The 21,690-nt window shown below is 36.9% G+C and overlaps 1 protein-coding gene across 11 annotated transcripts in view; it reads left to right on the top strand.

Moving 5' to 3' along the window:
• The window catches only part of CCDC171 (coiled-coil domain containing 171), a 167,926-nt gene that overhangs the window by 111,847 nt on the left and 34,389 nt on the right, over window positions 1-21,690 (top strand). For 10 of the 11 annotated variants that reach the window (XM_040540969.1, XM_040540965.1, XM_040540963.1 and 7 more), the window contains one exon: window positions 8,589-8,720. In XM_040540969.1, the coding sequence (XP_040396903.1) occupies window positions 8,589-8,720 (132 nt within the window). Of the gene's footprint in view, window positions 1-8,588; window positions 8,721-14,713; window positions 17,734-21,690 lie in introns of those variants that run through there. The other variant, XM_040540967.1, reaches the window with a different exon arrangement.

The following is a 21,690-nucleotide window of genomic DNA, read 5'->3' on the forward strand; positions in this document are numbered from 1 at the left end:
GTCCCCCTGGGGTGAGAAAGTTTGCGGGTCAAGATAAAGGCAGAGAGATTGCTTACTACTTACCATCACAGGCAAAAGGGTTGTCTTGGGGAAGATTAATCTATTAATTAAAATAGATTTGGGTAGTGGAAAAAAAATGGGGACAAAAAATTAAAGGCATGCCATGCTCACTACCTTTCCCTTGAATTGTCAGGCTCAAGTTCATTTCACTCTCAGCTGCTCAACCCCCCGCCCTGAGGCACAGGGGAGGTGGAGCTGGGAGCTGTGGTTAGCCCGTAACATTTCTTTGCTGCTTCTTGCTCCTCACACTTTTCCCTAGCTTCAGTGTGTGTTTCCTCTCCATGGATTGCAGTCCTTCAGGAAAGGCATGGTTCATCACGGGCTCTTCATGGGCAGCGGTTCTGTCATCAAATACCTACCTGCTCTGGTGTGTCCTCCAGTGGCTGCAGCATGGACATCTGCTCTAGTGTGTTCCTCCAAGGACTACAGGTGGATGGAGCCTGCTTCACCGTGGCATTCTCCATAGGCTGCTGGGGAATCTGCCTTGGTGCCTGGAGCACCTCCTCCCCATCCTTCAGTAACCGTGGTGGTTGCACTGCTGTTTTGCTCTTGTTTTCTTTACTCTCCCTATGCCTGTGTGGTGCTCTTTGCTCTTTCCTGAATACATCTCAGCAAAGGTGCCACCGTCTTGGCTGCTGGACTCAGCCATGCTTGGCAGTACGGCCATTGGAGTGGGCTGCATGTGGCAGTGTCCAGAACTGGACACCCACAAACTCTTCCACAGAGGTATCCCCCTGCAGCCCTCCCCACTGCTGCTAACACCTTGACAGCTACTCTTCATACAGTGCTGTAATTCCCTTCTCTTTAGGCTCCCTAAATCCTTCTTCTCTAAATTTCTGTCTGTGCAAAACACTGTCATGGGAAGTCGTCCCAGTGAGTCAGCCTGTACAGAGCCAGGGAATTGTTTGTGTTTCCCCTTGTACTCTTAACTGTTAAGGTCTTGACGAGCTTTATGGGCAGGCAAAGTTTTCAGTCGGCCCAAAACACCAGATGCTTAGGATTTGGCCATTTTAGCAGGTTAATAAAATACCATGTCTTCTCAAGCTTAGACTGTTACCGCTATCCTATGTGAGGTTGATGAACTGTGATAATGAGTTGGTAAAAGAAAAACAAACAAACAAAAAAAACTCTCCAAAATATTTTTCCCAATACCCGCTTGCAGCCCACTCTCTCTGACATTTTGGCACAGTTCAGGGATCAAAGCACCTATCCAGTGTGTTCCTTTCCTTTTGGGACCTGGTTAGTAAATTCCTTTTCGTTCTCTTCTGTAATGCACTTTGTTTCTGCTGATTGAAAGGTTCATATGCCAGCTGGCAGAAGTGCTTCCACGCAGTCGTTGTGTTGTGTTGCCTCACTGCTGCTTTCCTCTCACCCCTGTTGTCTTCTTTGAGACGTCTATAAAATGGCTGTGCATGAGATTTGGGCCCCACAGTGCAATCAGTTAAAAAAAAAAAAAAAGAATGCTATACAGTCCATTCTGTTATCCTTGTAAAATACAAAGACAAACTCATCTTTCTTTATCCAAAAGTATGATGTATTAAAAAATAAAGGATAAGAGACAGTTGGAGATGAGGTGAAATGTTGAAACACTTGAGAATTAATGACATGGTAGCATTAGGTTGCCATTTTTGATGTGGTCCATAGCAATAAAATACATCTCCTTATGATGGTTGTTTTATAGCCTGTAAGAAATTCATTTATTGAAGTTTTAAGCCCATATATACGTGTACATCAGTGATAACACTCATAAATAGCATTAATTGTTAGTTTCAGCAAGAAGACCACAAATTGATTAGGCCTTGAAAAAAATGAAACAGTTATGGGGCTAAAGCTGGCTTCCACAATCAGGCTTAATAGATGTTGCCCAATACTTCTAGATCCCATTTAGATGCCTTTAGCCCCATTTTTTCTGAGTTAACGGGGGTCTTTAAGTGTCTACCATTATTATTTAGGTATCTCTATAAAGATTTAAAACTCTTTTTTTGAGATCTAAATTTGATTTTTTTTTCCCTAGCATAATTTTATTGCCAGAGCTGGTTCTTCTAATGTGTTTAGATACGTTAACAGAGTGAAGCATGCTTGTATGTTTTTGTGTGTTCAGGGTCTGTTTATCACTGTGGATGTCAGTTCTCAACAAGGCATGTTGTATCACAAGCCTATTGAAACAGTGGTATGTATTCATGCAATAAAATCACAAAGAAAACCCAACTAGAATATTAAAACTCTGAAGATTGCTCTAGGAAGTTTATAGTAGGAAACTAGCTATTATTTTCCCATGACAAGCAAAAAAAAAAAAAAAAGATGAATTTTTCTTCTCCATCTCAAATTAGCACCTTTTTATATAAATGCTTTATGAATTACTTTTGTTCCCCCTCCCTAGTAATCTGACTTACTTGATCCTTGTTCCTAAAGATCAGTTGTGCAGGACATACAGGTGTTAGCACAGCTGGCTTGCTGATGACAACTCTGTCCATATAGCTGTCTAGTGTGTCATCACTCATATTGTTCAGTGTCATTCTGACCTAGCCAAGCTAAAAATTGTACTCCAGCTCAAGAGGGATTTAAAATCCTTGACAAACTAAAGATAAGACATTGTCGAATGTCATATCTATGTGCTTAACTGTTTTCACTTTCAACATATCTAAATAACTAATTTCAAGGCATATTTGTCTTCATTTTTTTTCCTTTTTTCCCCCCTTTTTTCTTTTTTGAAGGCTGAATAGGCTGAATACTTTTGTGTAGTTTGACTTTAATAAGGAAAAATCCTTGTTTGGAGAATTGTTGAATTACTGAATACATTAACTGTTATTTTCTCCAAACATAGGTTCATTTTCAGCCCAAGGTCATTGCAAATCTATTCATAGGGGATGTATTATAGCGCACATCCTGCAACTATAGCGAAGCTTAGGTGCAGTGGTCAATGTTTGCAAAAAACAACTCTGGATCAAATTAACATCTTGCTCAACAGAGCATGTAGTGTCTGTGTGTAGTAATATGAGAAAGCTTGAATTAAACTTCTAGGTAAGCTTTGGATGGGATTTTTCTATACTGAAAATTAATTTCCAGAATCTTGACTGGAATTTCAGAGGGCAAAACAACAACAACAAAACTAGCATGCCCAAAACATCAGTTTTAAGGTGCATGTCCTTACACACATGGTGGTTTTGTGGTAATTAGTGTTCTTTTAAACACCACCTATGAAAAGACTTGAATTATAATTAAATACAGGTTTGCATGGCAGTAATCAAAAAGGGGACCAAGTAAATCTGTATGCTAATACAGAAATTTGTAGTAGATTTTAATTAAGTGGTCTATCTAATTAGATTAATGTATAGCTACCTGTAGCAGGATATGTACAGATGCTGTCCAAATCTTCCACCATCAATGGCTGGACACTTGGAATTGGGGATGTATTTCTTCTTTTGATGAAAAACTATACAACAATCTGTTGATCTTTAATAAGTACTCAAACCTAACTCTGTTGGACATTTAAGTAGTACCATGTAGCCCTTTCCCTTGTACGTGGCACTGTTTTGTCTCACAGAGGCATGTTGTGATTTGCTATGGGTTGGCCTTATTAAAATATATATATATATGTATATATGTATATTTTTTTTGTTTGTTTGTTTTTTACATCAAGTCCTTGTTTTTGATTTGTTTGATTTAAAGTGCCTTGAGTTTAAGCAGCACAGTGTTGTCACAGGCAGTGTCTTGGCTTCTGGAGCGATCCTTAATTCCTGAAACATGCTCATGGATAAGGATGTTTCATGGATGAGTATCCATATATACAGTATTAAAACATATTTTTATGTATTTTATATATATTTTACCATGAAAGATCATATTTGCAACAACAACTTGCACGTCCTTGTTTTCTGCAGTATGACCTGCATTATACATGCTGACCAGGAGGTATGGACATTATGCACCTAAACCAGCCATGTATTTGAAAGATTGTGGCTAAGACTTAAATGTGGTTTGCTTTCTAACTGTCTCCTTGCTTTAAAAAATATATATTCTAAAAACATTTTTGTTAATTGTATGTCACATGTGGAGTACATAGTTGTGGTAGAAGCCATTTTGTTGGCACTCTTTTAGAATGATTTGCATACATATTTGTAGCTTCTGTTGTCTCAGCAACATGGTCATCTCAAAGTCAAGAAGTCTGAATTGTTGTTTGTCATTCACTATCACCATATCACTGTAGTTTTTTGTAGTGTTTAAATTGCAGATAATATGCTATTAGCATAATAATAGGAAATGGAAGCGCAGTAAGTCCAAAGGTCTTCACTTTCTAAGAACTATTTTTTATTTATAATTGGTGAACTTTGAACTTATAAAAGGTTCTGCTGTATTGCTTACCTTGTGAAATTTATATCCAGGTATTTTCTATTCAACATGAGAAAACGGTGAATTAGGTCTAAAATGAGAGATTAAAATCTCTGGTTTGTTGTACCAGTCAGACCATAAGAGGGCAATGCATTAGGGAGGGGTAAGCTCATCTTGACACCTTTCACAGCTTGCTAGCATTTTGTACTGTGTCTCTGTTGGCATAACTGGACATACTAGCTCAAAGTGTACAGAGGGAAAACAAAGAAGTGAGCACAGAAGTAGTCTGCAGAAGAAATTATTTCTACCTCTGATCAGCAGAGAATTTTTAACATCATTGTTGGACATGTAGAATTAGTTCATCAAATTCTACACCTTTGATTCAGTCAATAATGTAACTTCAGTTTATTATTCAGTTTCAGCTTTGATCTGAATTCATCAGTACTTTATTGATTTTAAATTGAGTGGCTATGGTGCTGTATTCTGTGTTGCTTTCTTAATTAATTAAAAAGTTAAACACTGTCATAAGTCACTTTGCTCCTTTGTTTTAAAATGTTTTGAGCACTGTAGACTTGTTTGAATCCATTTGTGATTTTTCCCATTTTCACACAGTATTCATATAAGCCTAAACTGAAAAATCTAATGGTCATACCAAGCAGCCCACTGTCATAGTACTTACTATACTCCATATAAAATAACTTTTGTAACTTCTCATTGTCCCAGCCAAAAATGTATTTAACAAAACTAAGAATAGCCAAAACCTTTGCAAGCATTGCATGTAGATAGATTTATACATGTTTTCTCTATATTCATTTTTGAGTATAGGGAAGTGGAACTGGTTTTAGAAATTCTTCATCCTTGCAATAGGCCTGATTAGTTTTTTTAAATTATAAGTCTCAAGCCTAAGAGCACTTTCAGATAAAATGTTCTTGCTTTAGATTTCATGACAAGAAAAAAAAAAGTGTTGTTAAGTGCAAGAAAGCTCTGAAACTTGCTTCATAAAGCCTAACTACTATATGAAATAGTTTTTCTTCCTGACAACTGGCAAAGAAAATGTTTTTTTGTTTGTTTGGTTAGTCTTTTATATAAAAATTACCTTACCCTAACAGTTTTACCTTTGCCTGATAGTTCTATAATGTGTGTAAATACTATATTTATTTCCTTAGGGAATAACAAATTAATCACAATCTCCCAACTCCTGTATTTATATTTTTAGCTTTCAAAAAGTAAATAGCATAGAAGTGATGAAAATAGTTATTAACTAAGATAACCTATATATATGGACTATCCATGTGGGCACGGCCTTTACAACTGTACATTCCTTGAATAAGGTAGCCAAGTGGAAGACTGTTTCCACTTTTAGTGAAGCCATGTAATGATTTTTTCACAGCCTGTATTCAGTCTTTTGTTCTTGTTATTTTTCCTGAACCTTTGTGAGTATTTTTCAAAAGAAAGCTCTACCTTTCAAAGGAAAAGGTCTAGCTTCATTTTCTGTTTCTCAGCATGTGTATTCATAATGAGATTTACTCTTTACTACCTATTTACAAACACAAAAAAGTTTTTTTTTTTTTTTAATTCATTTTTAATTGTGGAGCTCCTTTTCAAAAATCATGCTCTTTAATGAACTAATATGTACTTCTCTGATGCTGTGGTATTAACTACATATGCTTACCTCAATTCAGCGATTTAAAAAAATGTCTTTTGTATTTTATTGTTCATTGAGTGTCAGTCCCCAATAATAAAATGGAGAGTATGAAACTAGTAGGGTTAAAAGGACTTCCACTGTCTGTATTGTGTGTGTATTATACCTCCATTGCTTATACATTGTTTTTTTCTCCCTAGTATTAGCAATCTGCTTTTGTACTTTGACATAGGGATTTCCCTTGTGAATATTGTCACAGAAAAAAGAGAATTATCAATATCGCAGTTAAACTTGACTTTCAAAGCTAATAGTATCTCATTTGGGGGCTCAAATTTAATAAATTTTCTTTGATTCTGGGTGAGTTTTTAAACATCAAACAATGAATTGGCCAGGGTGCAGTAAAATATTTAGATCTATTGACTACGGTTCAGAAGGGTAGAAGGCAAAACACCGGTGGTTTGATGTTGATAAATTCTTAGTACCTTAATCCACATTAATGTTTTCTTTTATCTATGTGCATACTGGCAGCAAAGAAACTGAAATGTGGTGTTATATATATAGATAGATAGATAGACAGATAGATGTAAATCAAGCGTATGTATGTGTGAGTTTATATAAATATATATATATATGTATTTAAAGTAATGCATTTTGTTATATTCAGCAAGGTTAACATCTGACCGGAATTACACATGCTGACAGAACACTCTAGAGAGTATGTTTGTTCCACAGGACTGTATATCCTGAACCTGGTGCACTATGTGTGCAAAAAATGTGTAGAGGACCTTTCCTGTTATAAAAATTGCATCATAGTGCATATGTTTGGCGGCCACAGGTATTGACAGGAATTCTTTAGGTCAACTTGGGAAATGTAGGGCTCCCTATTCCCATAGAACAGAGAAACGAATAAAATAAAATCTTTTCTTTTTTGTATCAGTAGATTTACACATGCATGCTTCTTTCATTCAGAGCAGATTTCAAAGCCTGCAATACTGTTTGAAATATGTTCACTCATCAACATTTTACAAAAATTTAATTTTGTAAGTTACTACAAAAAAGTAATGTGGGATTTAAAATGAATGAGAGTTAATCAATGGTGAGTTCTTTCAAGCAAGGGAGGCTCTGAAAAACTGAAATTTATCTTAAATACTATTTAGTAAATGATTTAAATACTGATATATACGTATTTAATATATGTTTAGTATATGTTTTAATATCAAAATGTCTATTGTTGTAAAAGAGTCAATTATTTTTTGCAGTACTAGCTATTATTACTCACCAGATACAATCTATGCCACATGAATATATTTCATCTTTTCATTTATAGTAATGTATATTTGTATGCATGCATGTCCTTCTGTATTAGAATCATACCTGACTACTGGGATCTTTTGAAGGTGGACATGATAATTTTTATATTAAATACAATGAAAAATGGGTTTGTGGCAGTGTATGGTGTGATGATATATATGAGTGATGTGTTCATGGAAGTTATGTCTTAGATATGATCTATTTCACATCCATGCTGATAGCCTAATTACATTTTGTAATATATGGAAAAATGTGCATATTAAATAAATAACAAAAAAAAATGTCTCTTGTGCAAGACTATTAAGTCTGGTTGTTTGTAAAGAGAAGAGCGTTAATCACTTTACATTGCTGTTTTTACCTACGTATTTTTGTCACTCTGGTCTCCAAACTGAAAACAGTTTCTCTCTTAGTCAGTAGGTGGCACTGTGACATCAACTGCATTTGGTTATGTTTGTGGCCATATGTAGAAATCACGTTGATAGTATTTTTTTTTTTTTTTGTTTTATCCTTTCGTTTCAGACTGCCTGCAAAACTAAATAAATAAATATCAAACTGTTTGAATTTTGTACAAATTGTAGTATTTCCTAACCCTGAAATGTCACAGTTAGGAACTGTATAAAAGTCGATTAAAACCAGTTAGTGCATTATTTTTTATATACGAGTCCACAATATGAAAACTAGTAGTAGTAGATTTGTTTTTCTCCTTCTGTTAATTGCAGTGCTACAGGTTGTTTTTTGTTTGTTTGTTTTGTTTGAGGATTTTTCAATGTAGTCAGGGCTCTAAATGAATTAATATTAAATGAACCTAATTGTGAAGAAATGATATGATCTCCACACAGTAGGCAGAACTCACATAAGAGTTTATCGTTTGTATGATTGCATGAACTTTTAAATTTCGTAGCTGGTTTTTTTTTGAGTCTGAAGTACAATTGCTATTTCTTTTCTTACAAGGTTTTTACAGGGGATAGGTCTGTAAAATGTATATATCAGGTGGGCTTGTGAGCCCTTAGTGTCTTTCCTTCTAATTTCAGACCAGGGGAAGATGCTTTTTCTTCTTAACATTCTCTCCCAGCACTCTGAATTAGAGATTTATTTGCAACGAAAAATCAATTAGTCCTAAATTTATTCATGGATTTCAGGTCCAGCGATCAATGCAAGTCCACTCAGTGGGCTCAAGGGGACCCAGTTCATCCCAGTTAATGTGTCTGAAGGGGAATTACCATTGATGCTGTTTTTTTCCCTTTAGGTCAGAGATCAGACCTTGCTGTCACAGACTGCGGCAACCAGGAATGACTTCACCCTGCAGCTACCCAAACTGCACCTAGGGACCTTTGCAGTGGAAGGGCTGAAGGGCGGGCCAGAGGTTGTAGCATTTCAGGTTAGAGTCTAAAACAATCCTGTTTCTTCTTTCCCTGTTTTTTTGCATCTGAGATAGAATGAGAAGCTGGGCTGCTTAGAATGTGCGGAGAACAAAACTATTGCAGTCAACAGTTGAAAGAGAAATAATTTCCATATATGCTCTTGAATATCGTATTTCAGAGGTGATGTGAACTTTTAATTTTGCAGTTATAATGTTAAATAACTGGCAGGAATATGACTGTTGAAAATTCAAATATTATCTTTGAAAAATAATACCAGTTTATTCTACTATTTTTTTTTCTTCTTCTTGATTTGGGTAACGCAAAGTAGGAAAACAAACAGCATTTTTATGCTTCTTCTGGTCAGTATCACACTTACAGTTTTAGTAGTAGTAGTGATTTTTGAGCATTCCTTATTTAAAATAAACCACTATTAAAAATATTCAAATATAGAAGCTGTTTTCTTCATGTAGGTTTAAACACTGGTATGATTAAAAATACTAATTTGGTAAAGAGGGAACAATGGGCAAGAAAGAGAAATGAACTAAAAGATGTACATATTTGCAACTCTGAAAACGGATTTTGTGTAATGTCTTATTTTTTTTCAAAGTTTGTTGTGTCATCTTATACATAAACTATCCCTTAGTCCCTGTAGCTCTGCAGAATAACTGTTTTTTTTTGTGTTACATTATTGCTAAAGGCAGAACATTTAGTTTTCTCAATGAAAGAATGAAAAGCAAAGTGAGTGCTTACTTCTTTCATTGTGCTCTCCTGTGTGAATCTGAGAGAGGAAAGCCAGTTGTGTAAAGTGCAAGGAAGTCAGACACCACAAATGTTGCATAGTGTGCATGCATTTCTGTAGTAGTCCTTTCTAATTTATTGTAGATATTCTCTTCTAGATGCAGTACGTAATTGCAGGAACAGGGTCACAAAATCAAATATTCAAGAGAGGTATATCCTAATCTGCACATACTTCATACTATTTCCCTCTTGCATGCACATGTTTCAGTGTGATAAAGATTTAAATTGTCTTTTTTATCATGCTTTTATAAAATTGTAGTAAAGTGTAACACCTGAAATTCTCATGAACTTTAGTTAACAGCTCTATGTCTCTAGCGGAGGGTGGAGTTGCAACTGTTTCCACACAGTGACGATCATTTTTATGGCTATGCAAAAGGTTCCACAGGTGACATATTTTTGAAGAAACCATCATAGGAATCACCATCTTTTAAGTACTGTTCTTCTAAATCAGTGACTTACTCTGTGTTAGTTGCCTTCCACCCCAACTCCTATTCTTTTTTGACCTCTGGAGTACTATAGAAACATTTGTAAGACAACCCATTTCTTCTTCCTTTCTAAAAAGATGAAGAGAAATAGGAGTCTAAAAAAACATAACTCATGTTTGTATAGAGTGCTTGTGATATAGGAACTAACACATAGCAAGGTGTGCTCTGGCTAGCTTACTGGCGGTGCAGTATTATAAATGTACTTTGTGTTCACCTGACAGCTCAGATTATACATGGTTACTCTGTAGGTACACAAACAACATCAATGATCCACAGTCTATTTCCCTGTGAAGTTTTTTTCTTTTCTTTTTCCTGATTAGTTACTCAGTCCCTGTTGGATAACTTTCTAAGTATATTATATAGACTTTGTTTTAAAATTTCCTCTTTTATATAGCTGGGAATCAGCTAACTTGTTTTAATTTCACCGCTGTATGCAAAACTATATTAACAGCAATCCTGCAATCTTGAATGAGGTAAGGAGTTAATAATAAATTTATGGACACTTCTTATAAAAATAGTGGATGAAACTGAAAAACCAGTACAGAGATATGATTGGTGTATCTAACTGATATATGTGTATTTTATAGTTAGTCTACAATGAGTACATTTCACTTAAAGGCCTTATTCTCTGTGAATGTTAGACATAAGGAGTTCTTTTCCAAGTCTAAATCTATTGCTCTTTGATGGTTCCTTTAAAAAAATTGCAGAGAAATGAGGATTCTAAGTTAGACATTATGGTACGGATTAAGCACTTAGCTATCAGAGGTCTTGAATACTCACAGAACACATTGTTTTATTTTTGTTTTTCATACATCCAGCTCATAGCAGGTGGTTGGAATCAGTAATTAATCCTAATTTTATATCCAGTGTTTCAGAGTGTCTCACTTTTCCCTTATATGAGGGGAAGATAAAAAGCTTGTTTGTGGTTACACATCTACATAGGTTATCTTTCTTCCGGATTTTTCAGAAAACAAGTGGTACTTCAAAGCATGTGACAGGATGAAATCTGCTATTCCTAATTTACCTTGTGAGTGGGAATATGGGAAGTATTGGAATTTTTAAATTGCTGTTATCTCCATATGAGTGTTTCTTGGGCGAGGTATGCTTTCACTACAGAAAACAAGTGCACAGAAGATTGGCATAATGAACCTAAGTTGCTTGACTGTGAACTAAGCTATCAGATTTTTTTTTTCTGGCATACTTAATTATCAGTGTTTTTTTTTTTTTTTTTTTTTTTTTTTTCTTCTATCAAGTGGATCCAACATTCCAAATAGTATTAATACTTACAGGGCTGATTAAACAAACAGACAAATGAAATCCCTGTATAGTAAGTGACTTGCATTTTATAAAGAATGTGTTGTACGCTCTGGCGATAGACCTTTGGGTAATGAAACACTTGGGATGCAAAATTCTGTGAATCTTCTCCAAACTCTGCACTTTATTGAATTGCAAAATTAGATAATGAATTGAAATGTAAGTTATTCAACAAGAAAGTCCTTTCACTGAATGTCTTCTGAAACTCCATGCAAATAGTGAAATGACTACCTAGTGATAAGTATGACTTAATTTATAGACAGTTGTTAAATTCTTGGAAACTGTAACAAGAATTAGTATAATAGTTTGAAAGTGTCACTTGAGATGGATAAATAATGAAAAAACTGCAATATCTCCATGAAAAAAATTATGTGATGGCTATAGCTTTGAAATACCCTCATCTGATATTTAATTGCTGTGGAAGATATGTCACAAAATCATACTGTTTTTTACTTAGCTAAGTTTGAAAGTGCAAAATAAAGCGTTCTTTTTGAGCTACTGAAACACATCAGAACAGGATTTAAAGTGTGCTGTTCTGGCCATGCCTGAATATTCCCATGAAGACAAAAGTGAAACAGTATGTGAAACCTTCAATAAATACAGGATACAGGATGAAAAAGAGCAACTGAAATAACGTAGGATTCTTTATTCTAGTAGTTGTACTTTTCAGATAACTATTTAAATTAACCGGTTAATTTTAACTGGTTAATTTTTAACTGGTTATTAACTAGATAACTTTAAATTAATTTAAATTAATCTTTAAATTAAATATTACCAACTCTTTATAAAATACAAAATTGAATTGTGCTACACCTTTAAGAGGAGGATAATGTACTCTAGCTTTATTCTGGAAGAGATTATTGGTCACCTAAAAAGTGGTAATTCAGAAGATTCATTCTAAGCTAAGTATTTTTACATCATGTGTGTAATGAATACTCATGGCAAGCAATTTGACCTAAAAACAACGCATATAGTCCCAAAAGAAACCTAAGTAAATGTAAACATTCATCTATGTATAATAAAGCATTGGTATACAGTAGTTCTATTCATGGATGTAGCTGCAGAAGGATAAGAACTGGTATCAAAGAAACTATTGAAGCAAATTTAGGTACCTCAGACCAGTGTCACAACACCAACGTATAAAGAACTTTGCGCTTCAAAATATTTTTGTGTTTGATTCCCAACCAGAGAAAGGCTGACAGTACACAAATCAGCAACTTTGCCTTGTGTAGAAAAAAACTGTTGTAGGTTGGTTTTACAGGAGATTTGGGAGCAGAACTGCCTTTAAGGAGGATGTCCCAGATATTTTGTTACACAGAAGTAATACAGATTCATCCAGGCATTGATGCTAAAAAATTGTGACAACTAGAAACTAGCTACAGTTGTCAGAATCATATCCACAGCTTCTCCAAAAGATACCATTTAGAGCACATGTGTATGGCTATGTGATCAGACAACCACTGATGTTCACATGTGGTAGCTGCCAGCAGATGTGCAATTAGAGAAAGAGTAATCATTTTCTGTGTCATGGGAACTACCTTAACCTCTGTCTGAAATGTCTCCATTTGCACATTTTGTTAATTGGCCCTTTTAATTTGTGGTTGTTTGCTTTTGGTCAATATTTGGCACGGGGAGGGCCTTCTTCCTCCTCTAATATTTGGTTGCTAAAAGATATGATACAGGTTCTAGGTGTTGTTTTAGAATAGAGTTGACGTTCAGAGATGAACTTATGTTGCTGTTTTGCAGGATTTATATGAATTAGAGACTCCAAAATATGTGAGTTTTGTCAGTGAAATTAATGAGAATTTGCCTACTTGGTGTATTTATGTGGTGTACAGCAAAGTAGATGTGAGGACAGGACTATTGGCAGGCTTCTTGTATAGAAGGGATGCACATACCTATGTCTGTATTTGTCAGCTTTTATATGTCTTAGGAGAAAACATTGCTTTATGTGCTGCCCTTTACCTGAGGTGTGAGATTGACAATTGATCTGGCTATAGGAAATCTTCTGCATTTTAATAAAATTGTACTTCGTTATAAACCTGGACTATGAGTGATTTGAGTAAATATATTTATTTTTCATTACTAAGCTCTCCCTTAATTTTGAAATAGTTACTATATACTTGTGGTTTGCTTTCTCTCCTCCAGGTTTGTTCGAGACAGGTAAGTTTTCTTGTGCTCTGCCTGCCTGCCTCTCTCTCTTTGTCTCCCTCTCTTTTGTGGCTCTGCCTCTCTCACTGTGTGTGCATGTTCTCTGCTGCATGCGTACTCTCTCTCTGCCGTGTGTGCTCTCCGCTGCATGCACGCTCTTTGCTGCATGCACGTGCTTGCTGCCTCCCTTCTCTTTCCTTCTCTCCCTTCCTCCGTCTCTGCCTGTTGCTGTGTCTCAGATTCTTCGCCGGCCTCTCCACTCTGTGCCTGTTTTGACCGTTCTTTCTCTGTCTCCCTCACTGTCTTGTTTGCTATCCCTCTGTTCTGCTCTCTGTCCCAGCACTGCCCCTCTCACTCTTTTGGGTTCCTCCTTTTCCCTCCCTGTCTTGTTCTCTCTCTGTTTTCAGCGTGTGTTAGTCTGTTCATACAGGTTTAGGAAGACCACCTGGGGATTTACGTATACTTCTTTTGGTTTCTCTGGTGTTTTGACGTAATTTGAAATGAAAACTGCAGTAATAACATTACAGCTTATAGTGGTGGTAGTAATGCAGTCAAGTACTGACCTATCATTAGTGTTAACACATAATTATAAATTTATGAAGCATAGGTTCCTACCATTTATTTTATGTAAATTATATATTCAAATGTGATGTTGACATACGTTATCTGAAGGTGTTGTAGGTCTTCTAATTAATCAGGCAAACATAAATGTAGTTTAAAGTTTAAGGCGTCTTAATTTGTATGCATTTTCACTTGTTCATTAATGTTAGATTTATGCATAAGAGTTTAGAACTTAAAAGATAATACCTAGTTCTGCTGGTGTTTTTTCTCAAAATAAAAAGCACTTCCATTCCCGTGTTTACTTGTCAACTAAAAATTTCTTTCCAAATTGGGGAAGCAAGTGATTTCAAAGGTGTCATAATTCTGTCATCAGATTTCATCATCTGCATAGGCCAAATCTTTCAAACATTACATCTAGCTCTGGTATGAGGACTTAATGACATGAATTAATTGTGGAGTGTCTTGAAAACTAAGTTGCTAGTATTTTAAATTGTGTATTTGTAAATCTTGTAAAGATTTTATAAATCTTGTTTTGGAGCCTTTTTCTTTCTTTTTAACACCTTGAAAAGGAGAAACCTTTTTGACGGAATCTTGAAGATAGTGTATTTATATATGCATGCACGTAACATATAAATGCTTCTATTGCTTTCTTTTTATTTCCTCCATTTCACCCATAGAAGGAACTATCCATTTTATTACAGAGGCCAGAATAGTGCCTCTTCTGGAATCTGACTGCTCAGCTTATTACCGGATAAAACTGTGTGTTCGTTCTCCTGGAGTTTAACATATGCTGTCAACAGAACCTGGGCTGCCCTCCTCCTCTTTTCTTCTCCTCTCCAAAAGAACTAATTTCCTACCTACTGTCAAAATGTGCTGCTTCTGGACTGACCACCAGCCTGCCTTCTAACATATTGTTTAAAGAAAAAAAAAGATTATTTATTAATATCATGATACTTTGTACTTGCACCATGAGTTGAAATGCTTATAAATAAGTGCACTAAACTCATGAGAGTGGAATTACACCTTCTGCAACTCTGATCTTTTGCAAATTCCATTGTACTAAAAATAAAGTTGATGCAATGCTTACGGAACAATAATTAACATCTAAATAAAATCTGAATGACCAGATTGAAGAGATTTAACATGAAGAATTCTAGCATCTCCTTGAATGTGTTCAGCTGTTATCTGGAGTCGTGTCTCCAGATAGGTTGCATTGTGACTATAAGTATTTAGAAGCCATTTTAGCATAATTTATTTTAACTATAACTCCTTTAAATACAGTATTCCTTGTGAGCATGTATATTTGACTGCACAGTTATGTATTTTGGATGTATTCATGAACCTGACCTGGCAGAAAGCACTCTTTATAGACTATACATAAACTTTTTTGGATTATTAAGGTGCTGGTGGTGATGGTCTGATATTATGAGAATCCTGCATTATATTCTGTGGTATTCAAATGAATTGTATGCTCCTTGGATCCAAATTCCATTACAAGAGAGATTGCTTCTGGCACAAGGATAAACCACCTTACAAGGTTTCTCATTAGTGTAACATAACCACAGGTGCCCAGTGGCACCTCCCCTGAGTTGTTCCAGGATGTTTCTGTGACGGCTATGGTGGAAGCTTCTCTTTGAGAAAGGCTGGTTTTGATAATAACCTTATTAAATAATGCAGCCTTGAAAATCTGAGGAGTTGAAAGTCTGTATTTGTTACTGCTTAGATTACTACATTTGTTGCACATTTGTTAATGAAACATAACATTAATGTACATTTGCCCAACACAACATATAACATAAATAAGTGAAGCATCTTCAAAGCATCAGTGATGCTGGAAATCTGACTTATGGTTTGAGTTTCACATCACTTTTCCTTTCTGCTGATTGTGTTCCCAATTTACTCTTCTTTTCACATCATTTCTTTTAGCAGTTTTTTGCTGCCTGTCCTCAATGGGCATTCTGTTACTCTCTCTCTCCTTTCCTCAGTTTCCCCCATCCTTATCATTAGCCTCTTTCCATCACTTTCTCAGCCAACTTTCACTTTTTTGTTTCTCACCTTGCCTTACTTCATTCTAATAAACTTACTTCATTATAATAAACAGCTAGGGACTAAATGAAGAAAATGTTAGAAGGCTTTGTAGTAGCTGATACATTGATTACACCCCAGTCCTGTTAAGTCTTTGACACTTAGGACAGTAAATATCAAAGTCAGTATCTGTAATCATCAATTAATCAAATACTGAAAGCTGTATCTTTATGCCTGTGAATACACTAACTTTTATCCAGCCTCGTTTGTAAGCATTATTAATTTTGTAAAAACTTACAGTCGAGATCTGCTGCTGATTATCTTGAATGCCAAAGTTAGTGTATAATCATTTAACCTCTCTTAATGGAGAAATTTCTTTTCTGACCCTTTCAAGCAGTTGTGTAAATATCTGCCTTTGTCCACTTAGAATTTTTCATACATTTCTATCCGTGGTATGTGGGTAATCTGTTAAGATGAAACCTGTGCTGATAAGTAAGGAAGTTCACTCAGTAGACATGATCTCAATATGTATCCAAAGCTGCCTCAGTCAATGAGTGCAATCTCCTAAATGCTGTAATTACAAAAAAAAAAAAAAAAAAGGCATTGTCCAATAACAGAAAATAACAAATAGTTATCACAGCACCTTGTTTGTTTGACATTTTTTCTCAGGTACTCATGAGGTTATCTCTGTGCAGTATTTTAGGAATAGGAGTCATTGTATCAGATAGCCACTCCATAGCTTGGATGTGACTGTATTGTTTGATATTGTCTGCATTGTATGCTGTTGTAACACAGATAAGCCCATTCAGAAGCACAGCTGTTAAACTGCCAATAGTCATGTGGGTTGCAAAAGGAATTCATGAAATGAATATCATGAAAGATTAGGAATTGTCTTGAGCCTTACTTTTTGTGCTGGTTGTTTTAATTTCAAAAACTAACAAGTGCTAGGCAAGTGAGCCTATACAATAGGATTTAATAAAACAAACTTAATTACACAAATATCTTAGTAGCAAGAACAGAATCAAAACATTTTATATTAATTACATTTAAAGTAAAAAAAAACCTCTTAAATGCTAAATCTTTTGTTTACTCTTTTTTCACTTAACTGCTTAGTATTCCATCATTATATAGCATCTCCCCAAACATTTGTTATTCTTACTGATCACTTACAGAGAAAAAAAAAAGAAATAATACACTATATTAGTGCAAGAATTTTGTATCGGCATCAAGGGAGGCATTTCTGCCCTGATACTGCATTTGGTGGGCCTTGTAGTTGAAGACCTGGAAAAGGAAGGGTTATCTACAACTTGAGCGAGTTTATTATGGCTTAGTGATTTGCTGATTGATTTCATTTGCTGTCAGTTAAGGCTCTCTTAATGTCAGTTTTCTTTGCATAATGCCTTGAAATAAAGACTGATGAAGTTTTTCAGATTGATGCCGCTTACATAAACTGACCCTGATTTGCCCTTCTGCATGACAATATAAGTGACAGCAGTTAGAGGAAAATATAGCAATGAATATGCAACTTAAGGATTAAGAAAAACACAGTAAACCTTTCAGAATATAAAACTAGGTATAAAAAAATAGCTCTTGTGTTAATTTCACAATTGTCCTATATTTAAGAAATAGGCCAGGATAACATCCTAAGTGGTATACCACTCAAGTGAAATTCCAAGAGGACAAGTTTTAAAAGGATTAAAAGTTATTCTTTTTTTTTTTTCACCCCAAATTCTACCAATTTGTCATTAATTAATTGCCTATATATATAATAAATACATATAACCAATATATATATATGTATTAATAAACTTTGTCTCATAAATTCACATATCTTGTTACCAGTGAGTTTTCTCTTTTATGTACTTATCTTGCAGCAATGCTAATGAAGTACTTTGAAACTGTTGTCCTGATTTTTCAGTTGCTGAATTGGTTGATGGTCTAGTGATAGGTACTGTTAGAATCCTAAGGTCACAAAGTCCAGCGCTTTCATTAGACTGTGAAAAGTGTTCATTTTTTAGAGTTGGTAAGTACTATTGCTGTAAGCGTTCTAAGACAAAAACATCTGAAATAGGGCACTCATCTTTATTGAATGGTGTCCACTGCGGCACCCAATTTTATTGTAATCTTCTTTAACCCTTACCTTGTCATGGTCTCTTCCACAGAAGCAAAATGGTGGTAAGAAATTAAGGGCTAGAGAGAAAAGGGAGAGGACTGGAGTGTGCTAAATTAATGGAAGGATGAGTGGAGAACTCTTTTGTAAACCTGAATAACAGGGATACACAGCTTGCATGTTGGCAAGTTCACCTGAAAAGGACTGAGTGTTTCATGGCTTCTGAAAAGATAATATCCATGGAAAGACCACCATTTATTTATTGTCCTGGAACTTTGATAGAACTCATATTCAGAGTCCTTTGAATGGCGTCCACATCATAATCAGTTTTGACAAAATACGGTTCTAAAATAAAGATGAGGAGGAAGCAGTCACCCATTCCGTCTGTGGGGCAAACTCTCAGTGCCCACTTAGTGCTTGAAGACTATAATTTAGTTTGGAGTTCTTTCTGTTCGGAGGCAGATTATGTTAGAATGGGATGTATACCCATTAGTGCGTCCTCCTCTTCCAGATCATGACACATAACACTAAAGGGAAAGATTAGAGAGCAAAGCGTGATGCCCTTGCTACTGTCTGCAGTGCCAGAGTTTCTTTCCAGCCAGCTTCCCATTCTCAAAGCAATCATCCCCTTTTAAAAATAAATTTAATATTGTGCAAAGCTAAAGGTTACAAATTGAAGTTTAAATTCTGAAGTTTTTACAACTGCTTGCAAAGACCATGAGAGTGGATTCTGAGCAGTGAGTCTTCTACATGTCAAAATGTGATGTTTGTCTGTACGTTGGCAAAGGTCACTACTCTGGATGCTTGATTTGTTCTGCATTTATTCTGTGTGAGACTTGCTGCAGATTTTAGTCCTTTGGGAAATAGGTAGTGGGACTGAGTAAACATTTAACGCCTAGAGGGCACATAGAATAACAGTAAATCTGGTTGTTCCTGCTTATAAACTGGTTAGACAGGGGTAAACAAAGGAAAAGTATAAGAAACAGGACAACAATGTCTCCAAAATCTTTCCCATTCTCCAACATTTTAGTTCAAGGACCTCCTGAAACAAAGGTCATGCTTCTGTATTCAGTGGCCTTCAATGTTTTTGTGTTTTCTTCTTCTTCTCCATTTATTGTTCCATTGCTTTTTGAATCCATGTAAAGTTAAGCATTCATATGACTTGTGGAAAGGACTAACGTATTAATTATGTACTTTCTGAAAAAATATTTTATCTGTTTGTTTTGCAAATGGTTTCTCATTCTTGTATTAAAAGAAAGAGTGCATAATTATTCCCAGTTCACCTACTTTATACTACCTGTGCTTTGGCATCATCTGTCATATTATCCCCTAAGAAACAGCCCAGAGCAGGTTGAGAGCCTGTGGGTAAAAATCAAGGATCGGACCAACAAAGGACACCTTGTGGTTGGGGTTTACTACAGGTCACCCGACCAAGGGGAGCCTGTGGATGAGGCCTTCTTGCTCCAACTACAAGAAACATTGTGCTCACAGGCTCTCATCCTCCTGGGGGACTTCAGCCACCCATATGTTTTCTGGGAAAGCCATGTGGCAGGCAGTAAGCAATCCAGAAGACTCCTGGAATGCACTGAGAACAACTTCCTTGTCCAGGTGTAAGACAAACCAACCAGAGAAGAAGAGTTACTGGAACTGGTTTGCTCACCAATGCAGAAGAGCTCATTAAAGAGGTTAAGATTGGAGGAAGCCTGGGTTGCAGTGACCATGCCCTGGCTGAGTTTGTGATCTTGGGGGATATGGGCCTGGCTAAGAGTAAAGTCAGAACCCTGAACTTCAGAAGAGCCAACTCCCACCTGTTCAAAGAACTAGTGGATGAGTTCACATGGGACACAGTCCTTAGGGACAGAGGATCTGATCAGATCTGGCAACTCTTTAAGGATATTTTCCTTGGAGAGCATGAGCTCTCTATTCCCATATGTAATAAATCAAGCAGAGGTGGTAGGAAACCAGCATGGTTGAACAAGGACCTGCTGGTCAAACTTAGTCAAAAGAAGGAAATGCACAGATGGTGGAAACAGGGCCATGTGCCCTGGGAAGGATACAGAAATGCTGTCCGGATGTGCAGGGAAGGGATCAGGAAAGCCAAGGCACTGACAGAACTAAACATGGTGAGGGACGCAAAGAATAACAAGAAGGGGTTCTACAGGTACGTTGGCTGCAAAAGAAAGACTAAGGAGAGCATACTGCCTCTGACAAATGAAGACGGTGAACTGGTAACAACAGATGTGGAGAAGGCAGACAGCTGAACAACTTTTTTGCCTCAGTCTTCACTGGTGGTTAAGCTTCCCACAACTCTTTGAGTCCCCGAACTTCTAGGCAGGAGCTGGGCCTGACGCAACTTAACAACTACAAGCCTATGGGGCTTAATGACATTTATCTCAGGGTCCTGAGGGAACTGACTGACGTAGTTGCCAGGCCTTTCTCCATCATATTTGAAAAATCATGGCAGTCAGGCAAAGTCCCCAGTGACTGGAAAAAGGGAAACATCACTCCCATTTTTAAAAAAGGGAAGAAAGGAAGACCTGAGGAACTACAGACCAGTGAGCCTCACCTCTGTGCCTGGGAAGATCACGGAACAGATCCTCCTGGAAGCAATGTCAAGGCACACTCAGGACAAGGAGGTGATCTAGGACAGGCAGCATGGCTTCACCAAGGGCAAATTGTGCCTGACCAGTCTGGTGGCCTTCTATGATGGAGCAACTGCATCAGTCGACAAGGGAAGACAGACTGATGTTATCTACTTGGACTTTTGTAAGGCCTTTGACATGGTTCTGCATGACATCCTAATATCTATATTGGAAAGATATGGCTTTGAAGGGTGGACCATCCAGTGAATAAGGAATTGGCTCAATGGCTGCACCCAGAGATTAGTGGTCAATGGTTCTGTGTCCAGGTGGAGGCTGGTGACAAGCAGTGCCCCTCAGGGTTCTGTCTTGGGACTGGTGCTTTTCAATATCTTCAGTGACATAGATGATGGGTTTGAGTGCACCCTCAGCAAGTTTGCAGATGACACCAAGCTGAGTGGAGCAGTTGATACAACAGAAGGAAGAGATGCCATCCAAAGGGACCTGGACAGGCTGGAGAAGTGGAACCATCTGAATCACATGAGGTTCAACAAGTCCAAGTGCAAGGTGCTGCACCTGGGTTGGGACAACCCCAGACAAGAGCACAGACTGGGAGAAGAAGTCATTGAGAGCAGCCCTGCAGAGAAGGACTTGGGGATTCTAGTAGACGAAAAGCTTGACATGAGCCAGTGGTGAGTGCTTGCAGCCCAGAAGGCCAACTGTGTCCTGGGCTGCATCAACAGTGGGGTGGGCAGCAGGTGGAGGGAGGGGATTGTCCCCCTCTGCTCTGTCCTTGTGAGGCCCCACCTGGAGTGCTGCGTCCAGGTGTAGGGCCCCCAGCACAAGAAAGATGTGGATCTGTTAGAGCAAGTCCAGAGGAGGGCTACAAAGATATTGAGAGGGCTGGAGGACCTCTCGTATAATGAAAGGCTGAGGGAATTGGGGCTATTCAGCCTGGAGAAGA

This window comes from Cygnus olor, chromosome Z (assembly GCF_009769625.2).
Source record: "Cygnus olor isolate bCygOlo1 chromosome Z, bCygOlo1.pri.v2, whole genome shotgun sequence".
NCBI lineage: Eukaryota > Metazoa > Chordata > Aves > Anseriformes > Anatidae > Cygnus > Cygnus olor.